Genomic DNA, 16,273 nt, shown 5'->3' on the forward strand with positions numbered 1-16,273 from the left:
TATTATTATTATTGTGGTGTTGTGGGCCTTTGAGTGTCGCATTGACCATCATCATTAACTTAAGAGTTATTCTCTTGCCGATCTTCCAGCTTTCCCTATCCTGCGCCAGCTCTTTTACTTTTTGGTACGACACGACCCCCACTTTTTCTTTCACTTGCTCCAAAAAGCTGCGTCTGGGTTTTCCTCTTCCCCGCTTGTGTCCTATCCGCCCCTCCAGGATAGTTTTAAAGAAGTGGTCGTGTCGTATTAAGTGTCCAATCATTTTTCCGCGTCTATTTGCGATGGTGTTCAGGATAGCTCTCCTTTCATTCACTCTTCTTAGCACCTCCTCATTCGTTATCTTGTCTTTCCATCTAATGCCTTCCATACGCCTCCAGCACCACATTTCAAATGCTTCCATTCTCTTTCTATCTCTTAGGGTCATTGTCCACGTTTCACTTCCATATAGGGCTATACTCCAGATGTACACCTTAATCAGTAGCTTCTTGCTTCTACATGACAAACGGGATTTCAATAGTTGTTTCTTCTGGTTGTATGCTTTTTTTGTTATAGCAATCCTTGCAACGATGTCTGGTGTTTGCAACGATGTCTGGTGTTGCAACGATGTCTGGTGCATTGACCAGCATTGATCTATCTATTGTGACGGCCCTTTAAGGCCCTTCATTACTAATGCCCGTTGCATCCAGAAAGTTCCAGATTCTTTGGGCCGTAATGTTTTGTACCTCATAGGGTTGCACTACGTGTCGCCGTAGGTAGGTACTTCTTTTTGACATTAGTGGTCCACAAGAACAGAGAATGTGCATTGCAGTCTCCTTTGACTCCTGACAGAACCTGCATGTCGCATCTTGTTTCTTGCCAATTTGAAACATATGTTTGTTCAACTTGCAGTGTCCAGTCAGTATTCTGGTCACCGCGAAGGTTTTGTGCCTTTTGAGTCCTAAAAGCTCCTTTGCAGTTTTGCTGTTGAACCCTTTGATCAGAGCTTTCGAGTGTTCTTGTCCTTTAACGAACTTCCACCAATCTATTGCTCTCGTTTTTTCTAAGTTGCTGAGCAGATAATATGCATCTCGTTTTGTGCTTCCACAGAACGGTTCTTGGCCGACCAGGGGTGTGGCTGCGCCCTTTCTAGCAAGTTCGCCCGCTTCTTCGTTTCCGTTAATGTCGGAGTGCCCTGGTACCCATCTAAGTGTAACTTTGTTGGAGTAAGCCAGTGCATTTAGGTTTGTTTTACAGTTCTGGACTAGTTTTGAGTTTGACTCAAGGGATTCTAGTGCCAGCGGAGCAGCCTGGCTGTCTGAGTTGATGTAGATATGGTGGTGTCTTTGATTTCTATCCAGGTAGATCTCCGCACATTTGTTGATGGCGAAGACTTCTGCCTGGAAGATTGAGGCCAGTGTGCCCATGCTGACGTTATCTCTGAGCTTAGATCTCTCACCATAGATCCCACATCCTACGTCATTGCCTTTCTTGGAACCATCTGTATACCAGATGTGGCTTCCCTCTTCGACGTACATTTGGTTGTTGATCCATTTGTCTCTAGGAGGTATTTCTACTGTGTACAGTTTGGTGAGATGACATTCGGTGTGCGTGTCATCAGAGGGCATGGTAAGGGTTCTATTCGCAAAAACCCAGGCCTTTACATTGGTTAATGCCTGAGAGCGCCATTTTGGCCTGTTTAGCGTGCATATTCTGTAGACGCACTGCTTGGCCTCCTTTTGCACCTGCAAGTGGAGTGGTATGATGTCCAGCAGTGCATCTAGGGCTGATCCCGGTGTCAAAGAGTAGGCGCCTGTTACTGTTAAACAAGCCGTGCGTTGCAGGCTGTTTAGAGTGTCTATTGCTGTCTTTTGGCTGGTTTTGTTACACCAGACTGCGGAGGCGTAGGTGACAATTGGCCTCACTACCGCTGTGTATAACCACGTAGCAATTTGGGTCTTAAGCTCCATCTTGCTCCTGCCATTCGACAGCATGACCACATGGCCATTTTCGCTTTTTGTATAATGTTTCTCAGGTGAGGGTTCCAAGTTAACTTTTGGTCGAAGGTGACCCCTAGATACTTGACCTCTGCTGAGAACGGTATTATTTGTCCATTAAGTCTTGGTTTTGTGAGTTTATCGAGCTTCCGTTTCCTTGTGAATGGTTAAATGGCTATTACAGTCTTGCTCGGATTAATGGACAAGTCATTTTCTCTACACCATTTGAATATTGTGTTTAGAGCTCCTTGCATTAGGTTGGATATTGTGTTGAGGCAAGGGCCTTTGACGATGACTACAAGGTCGTCGGCATATCCTTGTGTATCAAAGTCTTGGCCTTACATGATTGCAAGAAGTTGGTCCATAATAGTGAGGATAAAACGCCTCCTTGTAGGCAGTGTAGGCACCCTTTAGTGGTATAAAATTCATGCTCTATATATAGTATTGATGGTCAGAGTGGCTACTCTGTTCGAGAGCATGCTATGTACCCATCTGGTGGTTTCGTCTACTCCCTTTGATTTCGTACCATTGAGTATGGTCTCTGTGGGCGTATTGTCGAAAGCACCTTCAACATCAAGGAACGCACATAGAGCGGTTTGCTTTTCCTCTAGGGTTTTCTGCACCTTGCCAACCAGGTTGACAAGGTGCAGAAATTATTTCGGCGACAAGGCGGTTTTCAGTTGTGTCGCATGTTCCGGTGTAGGATTTGATCTATGTTTGAGGACAGATTATAGCCCCTCAGCAACAGCCACCATGCCCTGATGACTGGAGCTGGTCCAAACAACTTGGTTATTGGGAGCCCATATGGACAAGCCTACCTGCGGCGGCTGCTGCTTGTTTAGAGCTTATTCGTTGCCGCTGCAAAGCAAAATGCGCAGGGAGGTGCAACTGCGTTAAAAAAAAACCTAAAATGCACAGTCCCATGGGCATGTAATGGCAAGAACAATATATATCTTATTTTAACCCGCATTTTTTGTCAAACATCTCCTATGTTAATTTTATCACATTTATAATACTTAACTCTATTAGCGAAAGTTTTCCCAACATCTTTATTTACCGTAAAACGGGGTGAGTAGGTTTCGCGGGGAGCTATGGGTTATGAATGGGGAGAGAAGGATTGAGAGAGGGGTGAGTTTTTAAGGCTACTGCTACAAAAATAATGTATCCCAATTTAAAATGGAGCTATAGTTATATTCATAATAAAAAAAAATCGATCCAACAATCTTCCAAAATCAACTTTGTATGAAAAACCCTCTCACCCAAAATACGAGGCACTACGGGGTGAGGTGGGTTTTCCTCTTTATCGTCAAAGTTATGAAATGGAACTACCCAAAATAAAATACAAACTAAAATACAAACGTCCGAACCACTTATTATATACACCATTCAGTTTTTACATGTAAAAATAAAATTTTATCGAGGTTTGAAAGTCAAATTTCACTCAACTCACCCCATTTTCTGGTATATATTTAATTTATATTTGTATATATATCACGTCCAGAAGTCATTTATTAAGAGCGCTCTTACAAGAAAAGTCGAAATAATGCAAAATTGATGATACTAGTCGACGAAATTCAGGACTTTGCGCTCATTATTAGAAACAATGAGTACGTGTTCCAGTAAAAGCGTCTTCTTATCTTTATAAATATCGTTGTAAATATTAGAAAAAGGACTTATTAAATTAGTAATGATTTTTTTTCTGATGGTCGTTTCCGAAAAACCCCGTGAAGCACTGAATGGCGAGCTCTTATTTGGAAATGTTGAGAATTTTACTCTGCTAAACCTGGCTATTTTGTATTACTAATACCCTGTACTTTAGGCATATCAAACTATATTTTTCCTACATACCTTTGAGAAAGAGAAAATCAAAGTAAAACGAACTCGATTTTCTCTCCGAAACAAGTGTCAATTCCTACGAAAATCTACTTAATATCGAAGTCATTTTCATACTCAAGCAATCTGCAACGTTTGCTTATACTGTTGGTATACATTAGTGTTTATGAAATTCTACTATAATTTTTTGGCAATTTTTTGAAAACTACTCTATATTACCGGTGACGCGCGCTGCGCCAGCTCAGTGCCGCGGCAGAGCTTGTAGAGGCAGGACGTGTGTCGGTCGGCTCCGCACATTTTCAACGGCGACGACGAGGTTTTTTATCATTGTGTGCGGCGGGCGCCGTGTAAAACGCTATACTGTGTGCGTGTAATGTAAACCGCAACGAGAGACTTTGATCCTAGCACCGTTTTTATAGTATTATAATTTATAATGGTACAGTTTAATAAACTACCGGACAGGATTAAAAATATTTGAAACGACCTGACATTCTATATGTATTTATTTGACTCAAGATAGTTTGACTCAGGGTCTGATGATGGAGCCGGAAGGTGGTCACCGGTATCAATCAACCATGCAACTAAACCACTTCGTGTTTAGGCTCGTTTTATTCATCTCAACAAGATCTTTGACACAAGATAGTACTCAGGGTCTGATGATGGAGCCGGAAGGTGGTCACCGGTACCAATCAACCATGCAACTAAACCACTTCGTGTTTGGGCTCGTTTGATTCGGCTCAACAAGATCTTTGACTTAAGATAGTACTCAGGGTCTGATGATGGAGCCGGAAGGTGGTCACCAGTACCAATCAACAATGCAACTAAACCACTTCGTGTTTAGGCTCGTTTTATTCGTCTCAACAAGATTTTTGACTTAAGATAGTACTCAGGGTCTGATGATGGAGCCGGAAGGTGGTCAGCGGTACCAATCAACCATGCAACTAAACCACTTCGTGTTTGGGCTCGTTTGATTCGTCTCAACAAGATCTTTGGCACAAGATAATACTCAGGGTCTGATGATGGAGCCGGAAGGTGGTCACCGGTACCAATCAACCATGCAACTAAACAACTTCGTGTTTGGGCTCGTTTGATTCGTCTCAACAAGATCTTTGACACAAGACAGTACTCAGGGTCTGATGATGGAGCTGGAAGGTACCATTACCAATCAACCATGCAACTAAACCACATCGTGTTTAGGATCGTTTGATTCGTCTCAACAAGATCTTTGACACTAGGTGATACTCAGGGTCTGATGATGGAGCCGGCAGGTGGTCACCGGTACCAATCAACCATGCCACTAAACCACTTCGTGTTTAGGCTCGTTTTATTCGTTTCTATAAGATCTTTGACACAAGATAGTACTAGGGCTTCCAAATACCGGACTTCTTTCAATACCGGTATTAATACCGAAACTGTCTTCATCAATACCGGGATCCCGGGATCCCGGTATTTATTATGAATCGCTTAAAATTTTTGAGTTTTATTAAAGAATGGCTCACTGTAACACCAGATATGTACATGTCCTTAGCTTAGGATATTAAACAATAATCGCCATCTGCAATAATAGGGAATATTACGCAAAACTCTGCATAGAGGGCGTCACGAACTCAATCACATGGCCTACAGTGAAACACGACAATCGAAAGTTCGGTTTCTACCTCTCTATCACTCTTGCTTATTCGATCGATAGAGTAACAGATAACGAAATTTCGATTTTCGCGTTTCGCGGTAAGCCACCTGTAAACTAACCGCCTTGAAGCATCAATGTCATAGTAAAACTTGTCAAAAAACTGGTTAAGGCGTAGTATGTATAAATTACTCTATGGTTTACTAAACAAATTAGTGCTACACTCTGGCGGCAGAACAGTGCAGTAAGACTCCCTATTATAATTTCACCCTCCAGGTTGGCAATCATTTTATCCGCCTTGTTGACTTGACCACTTTCACTAGTCACATTTTTAGTTCAACCTAATAAACCAGCCAACTATATTCATTTGACACCAAAAATTCGTTTTCTATAATACAATTCCTTGCTCATTTCTTTCCACTCTTTGATATAATTTTAAGAACTAACTATATTAATATCATTATCCTGAACATCAGAATTCATCACCAAATATTTATCTATGTATATGCACCGATCTTGTTTCAATTAAATGAACTTCTTTAATTATTATGACGACCGGTCTGGCCTAGTGGATAGTGACCCTGCCTGCAAAGCCGATGGTCCTTGGTTCGCATCCCGGTAAGGGCATTTATTTGTGTGATAACACAGATATTTGTTCCTGAGTCATGGTTGTGATCTATGTACCTACATAGGTATGTATTTATCTCTATAAGTATGTATATCGCCTAGCACCCATAGTACTAGCTTTGCTTAGTTTGGGGCTAGGTTGATCTGTGTAAGATGTCCCCTAATATTTATTATACTTTTAAATGGGCAAGTAATATTTGATACAGCTGAATTTAATCATTTTAATGGAATTTAAACGGTATAATCGGCACATTTTCCTTGTTTTTGAAAATACCGGGATCCCGGTATTGCATTAAAAAATACCGGTATTGAAAAAAGCGTTTTCACAGACGGGATCCCGGTATTTCGGGATCCCGGGATCCCGGTATTGGAAGCCCTAGATAGTACTCAGGGTCTGATGTTGGAGCCGGAAGGTGGTCACCGGTACCAATCAACCATGCAACTAAACCACTTCGTGTTTAGGCTCGTTTGATTCGTCTCAACAAGATCTTTGACACAAGTTAGTACTCAGGGTCTGATGATGGAGCTGGACTGTGGCCACGGGTACCAGTCTACCATGTAACTGAACCACTTCGTGTTTGGGCTCGTTTGATTTGTCGCAACAAGATCTTTGACACAAGGTAGTACTGAGGGTCTGATGATGGATCCGGAAGGTGGTCACCGGTACCAATCAACCATGCAACTAAACCACTTCGTGTTTGGCTTCGTTCGATTCGTCGCAACAAGATCTTTGACACAAGTTAGTACTCAGGGTCTGATGATGGAGCTGGACTGTGGCCACGGGTACCAGTCTACCATGTAACTGAACCACTTCGTGTTTGGGCTCGTTTGATTCGTCGCAATAAGATGTTTGACACAAGATACTACTCAGGGTCTGATGATGGAGCTGATGATGATAGACAGGTACCCGTCGCCACCTTCGCGCTCCATCATCAGACCCTGAGTACTACCTTGTGTCAAAGATCTTGTTGAGATGAATAAAACGTGCCTAAACACGAAATGGTTTAGTTGCATGGTTGATTGGTACCGGTGACCACCTTCCGGCTCCAACATCAGACCTTGAGTACTATCTTGTGTCAAAGATCTTGTTGAAACGAATAAAACGAGCCTAAACACGAAGTGGTTTAGTTGCATGGTTGATTGGTACCGGTGACCACCTTCCAGCTCCATCATCAGACTCTGAGTATCACCTAGTGTCAAAGATCTTGTTGAGACGAATCAAACGATCCTAAACACGATGTGGTTTAGTTGCATGGTTGATTGGTAATGGTACCTTCCAGCTCCATCATCAGACCCTGAGTACTGTCTTGTGTCAAAGATCTTGTTGAGACGAATCAAACGAGCCCAAACACGAAGTTGTTTAGTTACATGATAGACTGGTACCCGTGGCCACCTTCTAGCTCCATCATCAGACCCTGTGTATCTTCAGTGTCAAAGATCTTGTTGAGACGAATCAAACGAGCCTAATCATGTTACTACATGGTTGATTGGTATCCGTGACCACCTTAATCATCATCAGATCCTCAGTACCAGTTCGTTTTTAAACCCTCGTTGATACAAACTTTACAACCTATAGGTACCAAATGCAATGACGAAACATGTAAATAAGCGTGTAGGTACCTATAATTTCTTTCGAGTAATATACCTTCATAAGTACAAGTATGGGGCTATTCATAAATTACGTCGTTTCAAATGGGAGGAGTGGGGGGGGGGGGTCTGGACATCGGATGATGGTAACATGACGTAGGAGGAACCAGATTCATCCGAAGCTTGATTTTTGGATGATTTGAGGGGGGGGGGTCAAAAATCGTCAAAAATAGATGACGTAATTTATGAACAGCCCCTATGTACATTTGCACTGCATTTAGTATTTTCGTACTTACCAAATAACAGTTTTAGAACTTTAAAAGTTAAGTACAGTTAGTGTTGTTATGGTTGATTTCAATATGCTTCGCGAAGGATCAAGAATGTTTAATCCATCATTGTAGTGCGAGTGTGGTAGAAGGGATCGGCGTACTGAGCTCGCACGGCCTGCCGCAGCGCGTAAAATACCTAAACTCGCTCAACGCCGAAATGTAATATCGCTCTTAATGTAATCTACCACCAGAAGAATAAAAACTTATCAGAAATCATCTAAACATACTTAAAAATCCTAAACGTTGCATACCGCTCTTACAATGCAGGTACGCCGCGCGACACAAAACATATTTTTTTTAACAGAGTTATGAAAAAAAATGTTTGTCAAGTATACTATTCTGTATAGTAGGATAACTGGGCTATTCACAGGTATTTTTTTTATAGAGCAAATCCTCATAGTTTAAATTTTTAGAGGATTAACGAAAAAAAAATTTAAAGTTTTTTTTTGATTTATGAATTTCTCGATTTTTTTGTATGGGTGAGTGAAAATGTAGTCACAGAAATGAATTCTTCATCCTCGAATTACACGAAAAAGACACCAAAGTTGATATAGTTGCGAGATGTATGCAGATATAAAGCTTAGAGTGAGGCGCGCCGGAGGCACTTTCCCTCCCTATAAAAAAATATAATATAATAATAATATCAATCGAGTCACCGTCTGCCGGAAATAAAATTGCATACCGTTTTATTAGGCAGGCGAGGCGTCCGGTTTTTTACCCCATAGCTCAGTACTTAGTCCATCGCTTTCACCCAATAACCTAATAGTTCATTTTAGATTCCATCAACTCTCAATAGCCCTTACACCCTGGCGGGTGCTGCCTCTGCGTGCGTCCCATGACACGGGCAAGGGCAGCATCCGCTCGGTGTACCCCTTACATTTCATTAAAGTGTCAAAAGGGCCTCTACGTGTTAGCTTCGGCTCCGCGCACGCCTCCCAAAGGTCCGGAACACCATTGTTCCGTGATGGGAAAGACATAATAATTTAGCCTATATACGTCACACTGCACAGGCCTCCTCTCAAGCACGAGAGAGTGTAGTCCCCACGCTGGCCCAATGCGGGTTGGGGACTTCACATACACCTTTGAATTTCTTCGCGGATGTATGCAGGTTTCCTCACGATAGTCACGATGTTTTCCTTCACCGATCAGCTAGTGGTAAATATCAAATGATATTCCGTACCTACGGACCTTGGTACGAGCCAGGATTTGAACCGACGACCTCCGGATTGAAAGTCGGACGTCAGGTCGCGTAGCCAAGATGCCAATCGCTTACGCTCCGTAGCGATCGTCACGCAACTGTCACTGTCACACTAATATCGAAGAGTGAGTGGCCGGCCTAGCCAAGGTTACAATCGCCGATTGTAACCTTGGCTAGGCCGGCAGATCCACTCGATTGTAGTTAAATTTTATAATTATAAGTTTATAACTAAAGACTTGCGAAAAATCACACGCAGAGTGCTTACCGCGAACCACGTTCGACGTGTTGCCTCTCTGTCGCACTTGTAAATTCCTACGTAAGTGTTAAAGGGAGGCAACACGTCGACAATTTTCCATCTCCTAAGTTATAGGGTTAGGGGTAATATACTACTCGTATAAAAATCCTGAAATACATATCTGGGGGCATCTTTTACTGATTCCCCATACAACTTCAAACCCCTTTTCCCCCTAACGCCCTTTTCCACCCCCTTATAAAAGTTATAGAGTTAGACCAAGATAAGTCTACAAAACGATTTTGATAGCATTCAAGTGTTCATTTATACGTCATAATTTCATAGAAGCTTGTCGTTTAAAATCAAAATCGCTATCAAAATCGTTGCAGACTTATCTTGGTCTAACTCTAGAACTTTTACAGTCAACTAAAGAGTTATTAAAGAAGAATAGCTGTATTACATTCGCGTGTTACCGTAAATTTCTGAAGTATCTTTCTTCAACTCGTCAAAAACAATTAAATAATAAATAAAAATAATTATAATAACCCATTTCAAAAACTTAATGATTAAACTGAGTTGTCGCGGGTCTATCACCTATAGGTAGGTTATATTTTGTAGATATCAAATAGCTAAATTGCGTATATAATTACCTCTTTAGCCCATTTTAAAATAACTACTTGATTTGTCCCTAGATAAAGATATTCAAGAAATACGACAATTAGAAGACGCTATATTTTCCTGGCTTAAAGATATACCTGTATATCCAAATGAAAACCCACAGGATAAATTGATTAGAGAAGATATTGTCAAAAAATTAGCAGAAACTCTTAGTAAATTCAATGATGCGGACTTTGCTATTAAGGGAAAAGAAGAAATTAGACGAGCAATAGATAAAATGCCGATGTGGTACCCGAAGGGAGAAGAAGAACGAGAGAATTTAAAAAACGATATTATAGACAACCTGTTAGAAAAAATAAAAAGCGTTCAAGAAATGAAAATGTTTAATCAAGCTACACGAGACTATTTTGATAACATTAAGTTTGGAAAGGAAGTCGATACAGAACAAGCATTAGATGATATTATTAAAGAATTAAATAAAATAGCACTTAATAAACCAGAAAATAATGAAGTATACAGAGATCTGTTAAAAATGAAGGCGTTTGAAGTACTGGATGGACTTGAAATTATAAGTAACGGAAATAAATACGAATATTTTAATAAATTGTCTAACGAGCTTGCAGATCGCTTATCAAATGTATCTAAAGACGCGGAACATAAAAGAAACTTGGATAAAGGTATTAAAAATTTGCTTGATGAAACCGGTGTTCGTATCAAAGATAGAGTTAATGTAGAGGAAAAGTTGCACGTTGTTATGGCTGATGTTGCTGCGCAAAAAATTGACAAATATGAAGCTGAAAGATTGATGAAAAGTATACTAGACGGAAAAGTTCCAGAAAGCGAAATTGAAAATATCACTAATAAGACACTTACATTGGCAGGAATAAGTGAAGTAGATCCAAAAATCACAGTTAAAGACATAGGGGACATCCTTGACCTTTCCAATGTTCAAATTAAAGATAGAGCGAACGTAGAGAAAGATTTAAGTCAACTCGTGTCAGATATAACCACAAAGGGCATAGAAGAAAATAAAGCAAAAAGTATAATAAAATCTATACTCAAAGGAAAAGTTCCAGAAGATAAACTCAAAGAGATTACTGAACAGATACTTTCATCAGCCACGAAAACTAAACTTGAATTTAAATCAACAGATCCGGAAACTAAAAAAAATATAGATAAACAGATAAGTGATATCCTTTATCAGTTAGAACCTGATATAAAAGACAAACGCAAAGTTGAAGAAAAGTTACAAAGTCTTGTACCCGACATACTGATGAAAAGAATCGGTGCAGACAAAGCTAAACAGTCTATTAAAAATATACTTAATGGTAAAATTCCGGAGGGTAAATTAGAAAATACCATACTCAAGGTCTTAGAGATAGGTAAAAATATAGAGGATAGTCAAAATGTGAGTACAAGTATGTATTGTTCTAACGTCTGCATGAGGAAAGGAGACAAAGTTGAAGAACATATACGTGATATTGTAAACGTTCTAGTTATGCGCGGTTTGGATAAATCTAAGGCTCAAGATTACATCAATAGTACGCTCAAGGGAAAAGTACCGGACTGTCAGCTCGAAGATATCTCTAAGAAAATATTTGCAATGGCTGAGAATGCATCGCGAAGCTATAGTGAATACAGCGGCTTCCCAGTTGCTTCTTCAACTCAAAATGAAGAAAAAATATTATTTGATCAGGTCTTTGAAGTTATAAGAGATTGGTTAAAAAATTTAAACATCCGTTTAAGTAATAAGAAATTGAATGAAGTAGCGGAAGCTATAGCAAATGAAACTTTAGATAGGCGGAAATATTTGCAGCTAAATCCAGGAGTAAAAATCTCAGAAGCTAAGGAATCTGAAATATTAAAAGAACAAATTTATAAGGTTCTGAACAATTTAATAGATAAAAAATTGGTGCAGTCAATTATGACACAAACTGATGATTTAATGAATTCTCTAAAACAAATTCTAGGAAAGGACTATAGTCAGGATTCACAAATAACAAAGACTTCTTTCATGTCTTCAACAAATCATTTAAATGACATTGTCAAAGATTGGTGTGATGCATTGCCGCTTTCAGATACAAGCGGGGCTTTTCGAATAAAACAAGAACTTGCTAATAGAATAATATTAAAAGTGGGTGAAATAAATATGAACCAAGATATATTTAATGACGATTCGTTATATGATGAAATACTGCAAGATTTTATTGATCAGCGGGTAAATGAGTTGCCAATGGAAACGCATATTACTGACGGCAGTATAAAAGAACTCATTGATCAAATTAAACAAATTAAACAAAAAGTACACGACGATTTTATTGGAAAAAAATACAAGCAACAACTTCGCGACACTATATCAAATGTCTTGCCTTCAATAGCTTGCCCAACGGCAGAGGACCTGGCATCGTTCGAGTTGATGAAAGAGAATCTTGCAGATGCTTTTATCAACCTAAATTATTCAGTAGAATGTGACACAGCTAGGGCTAAATTTAAACGCAGAATAATGGATGAAATCAACAAATACAGTAATGACTATTTGAAACGGTGTCCAGCAACTCCCGTTAATACAAGAAAGCTTAACGAGGACTTGTATAATGCTTTAAAGAATGTGCCAGTACCCGGCGATGAATCAATGCGAACTGAAGTAGAGTCTGTACGAATGAAAGACGTTATCAATGAGTGGCTTAAAACATTGCCTATGAGTAGACAATCTATATCGGAACAATTACATACGAGTAAAGTAGTAACACTGATGGCGCAAAAACTGCAAGAATTAGAGAACGAGTTTCACCCCGATTTTGAAGATATCGCAGTAGCAACGATTGCCACATACCTAAAGAAGCTTCCTTTAAAGAATAAAAACAATCTACGAGAGATGGCTAAGAAATTGGTCGACAAGATAAAAAATACTGCTGAATCAAGAGCATTTGTTGAAGGAATGAGATCTAAACTCACTAATGACTGTTTATGTGAAGACTTTGCACTGCCGCGCGTTCCAAGGGGATTTAGCTACCCGTCCTGTGCATCTTTTATCCCTCCTTGTGGATTAAGCAAAGAAGACCAGGAAAAAATGCAACGAATAAGAGAGCGGGCTGTGCTTTGTGAAGCTTGTACACAATCACGACAATGTAGAGATGCCGCTGTGAATCCACCGCCCTTGAATCGCGAGAGTCAAACAGACATGCCTTGTAACAACAATAAATCTTGTCAACATGCAGAGAAGCCTGAACAAATGTGCTCTAAATCTGCTGTACAAACCAAACGAATGCCAATCAGCACTCGTCCTTGCCCATCGACTGAAGGCCAGGCTGACTGCTCCCCATACGTCGTAGTGAAAGAATATTATTTGGATTTGAACTCAGGTAACAAGGTAGAAATCGCAACTCAAACTCCCGTTGAAGAATCTGGCAGAATATGTATACCTTCGTCATTCTTAAATACTGAACCCGTATGTCGCCCCCGGTCCTCGCTAACATCACGAAGAGTTCCTGTTAAACCACGCTCACGCCCAGAAGCTTCTTGTCAAAGACCGACGCCAAGAAGACAATGCACTAGCGCATGCCCAAACGAATTCTTAAACCGTCCAAAACACTGTCAGAGATCTGCATGCCCAAATGAATTCTTAAACCGTCCGAAACACTGTCCGAGATCTTCTCCCGTGCCAGATTATTTAAGAAGTAGTTGCAGACGTGTTGGACCAAGTTGTGGTCGAATGAAGTCACCTTGCTTGTCTTGTAAAAGAAATCCTACGACAATCTGTGATAAATGCTTCCCGATGCATATGTGTCCACATCCTACGTGTCTTTATTTTAAATGACCGGTATTTTTGTCTTGTTTTGTTTATGTTACGCGAGTTACGTCGTCGGTATTGTTAATGTCAAGTGTTATTTAATCAATATATTTTTTTTATTATTAGCTTTTTATTTTGAGATGTAATTTAACCCTTTTCCAGGCCGCACCAATCTACAAGGTTTTCCCGTAAAATCCAAATATATTCCAATTAATCCAGCTTTGATGATTCATTTGAAGACAAGACAAATTTCCCGAAAGTGCAATCTAATTTGAATCTTAAATCGGAATGCTAAAGTTGAAATTCTAGTGGCACGTATATGGTCGATAAATCGTACTATGCCTGGAAAAGGGTTAAACAACGAAAAAAAACCTAGTCACTATTATCATTCCTTCTGCAGATCTTGTTCATAACGTAGAGTTAGTAAACCAAGAAAAGTCTGCAACGATTTTGATAGCACACGCAGTGCAAGTGTTACGGCGTATCCAGACTAGTCAATTTTTCGCCAGTCTGATTAAATTGCCCGATCGAATCAGGACGTTCCAATTTGGCTCGCCCAATTCAACCGCCGATAATGACCGATATTACCGATAAAATGAGGTGCGGTGCGGACGCAAGAATACCAATTTGTGACGCCAGTATTTTCGTTCTGGGGCATTTTTTTCAATTTAGAGGGCTCTAATATCACCATAAATCTAAAATTGGTGATTAAATTGGAGATTGACGCCATTTCATTTCTGATCAAATCGAGCGATCTCATCTATATGTCGTAGTCAGATCGTATAATCCGCCGTATTACATTACGGCTAGCCGTTATCAAAAACAGGGGCGTTTTGAAATGCGGCGGTTCGACGATTAGCCGGATTGTCATTGCGATACGTTCTTCAATAAGGCGGCCAACGTTTAGCCGCATCGTACTACTATTTTAGATTGTAGAGTGACCAGTTCTTTCGGTCGCCTACGTAACCGGAGTTTGACAATATTTACAATTTAATTTATTTTTACCATGGTCCCACCGCACTACATGTGTTTCTTTTCCAAAACATTTCCTTCACAACTTAAATAGACGGAGCCCCGCAAGCGGGGCTCCTATTTCTGGGCGGTTTGCCCTTCGGGCATCTGAAGTTACCTAACGAACCTAACCTACTTACCTACCTATGCTTTTTTCCCCAAAGTGTAATGTTTTCACGGACGTCTCACTAAATCAATAGGTAGGTAGGTTAGGTTCGTTAGGTAGCTTCAGATGCCCGAAGGGCAAACCGCTCAGAAATAGGATCCCCGCGAAGCGGGGCTCCGTCTAGTTAAGTTGCGAAAGAAATGTTTTTTGAAAAGAAACAGTCCGACGAACTCCAGATTTGATGGACACCCCAGCGTTTGTCAGGCAGCGCCACGGGTGTTAAAAATGGGAACTAAAAACTGTCAAAGCGGCGGCTAATGACTCGCTGTATTACATTACGGCTAGCCGCGTTGAAGAACGTATGGCGCCGAATACATTCCGGCGGATTCTCATTCAGCCGCATTCAATCCGGCTAATCGTTAAACCGCCGCATTTCAAAACGCCCCTGTTTTTGAAAACGGCTAGCCGTAATGTAATACGGCGGATTATACGATCCGACTGCGACATATATACCACTTTATTTTGAACGTCAAACTCAGAGTCAAACTTCTATGAAATTATGACGTATTATTATTATCTGTTTCCGTGAGTGCGCCTATACTTATCGGTTCAAGGTTTAAATTTGTCGCTTTTTTCTACTGACGGAAATTGCTTGACAGAGTATAATCATGTTTTTTACCAATTGCATTGCGTTAAGCACATAGACCTATATAATAGGGACAAGACATATTGTTCTATACGTACAATTGCTTATAGAAATAGCACCCATTTTGACGGCACACACATAAATATATATCTATCTCGTTTTTACTCAGCACTTTAACCCATAGCAAAAAAAGGTGACAGTATTTCAGTACGGACATAAAGTGTTCCATGAAAATACGTAAATACCTAATGCGGCCGAAAATCCGCCATGTTTAGTCACGCAAATGTCATTGTCTGTCAGTTCAGCAGGTACTTGTCCTGTCAAAAAGTCGTGGTGAAAACAAAAATTATTAATTATCTTTCAATATTTTGCTTGTGATTGAAAATAATTGAAGCCAAATGTGAATAATTACGTCGCGAATATGCCAGTGTGTAGTGTATTAGGGTGCGGCATAAGAAAACCACCAAATCAGCCATCTTTAACCATACACAGGTACGCTATAATTTACATGAAAAATATTGGTTATTGTTAATGTTCCTGGGAAATTTAAGGATGTTTCACATTATAAATAGCAAGGTTCTTCTGTGCAGTTATAGATCATGAAGTGATTGGATTTATTTAACTATATTTTTACGCTTAAATAATGTAAACATTTCAGCTAGGGTTGTACTTTATTTATCGACTTTGATATCGATA

General features: G+C 40.1%; 1 protein-coding gene across 1 annotated transcript; it reads left to right on the top strand.

The window, feature by feature from the left end:
• The first annotated feature begins 1,571 nt into the window (after positions 1-1,571).
• LOC134802848 (uncharacterized) lies at positions 1,572-13,880 on the top strand. The gene is made up of 2 exons (XM_063775891.1): positions 1,572-1,605; positions 10,099-13,880. Exons 1-2 carry the CDS (start codon positions 1,572-1,574, stop codon positions 13,839-13,841), a joined length of 3,777 nt encoding a protein of 1,258 aa, XP_063631961.1. The 3' UTR covers positions 13,842-13,880.
• The last annotated feature ends 2,393 nt before the right edge of the window (positions 13,881-16,273 follow it).

Source organism: Cydia splendana, chromosome 1 (genome assembly GCF_910591565.1).
Source record: "Cydia splendana chromosome 1, ilCydSple1.2, whole genome shotgun sequence".
In the NCBI taxonomy this organism is placed as follows: domain Eukaryota; kingdom Metazoa; phylum Arthropoda; class Insecta; order Lepidoptera; family Tortricidae; genus Cydia; species Cydia splendana.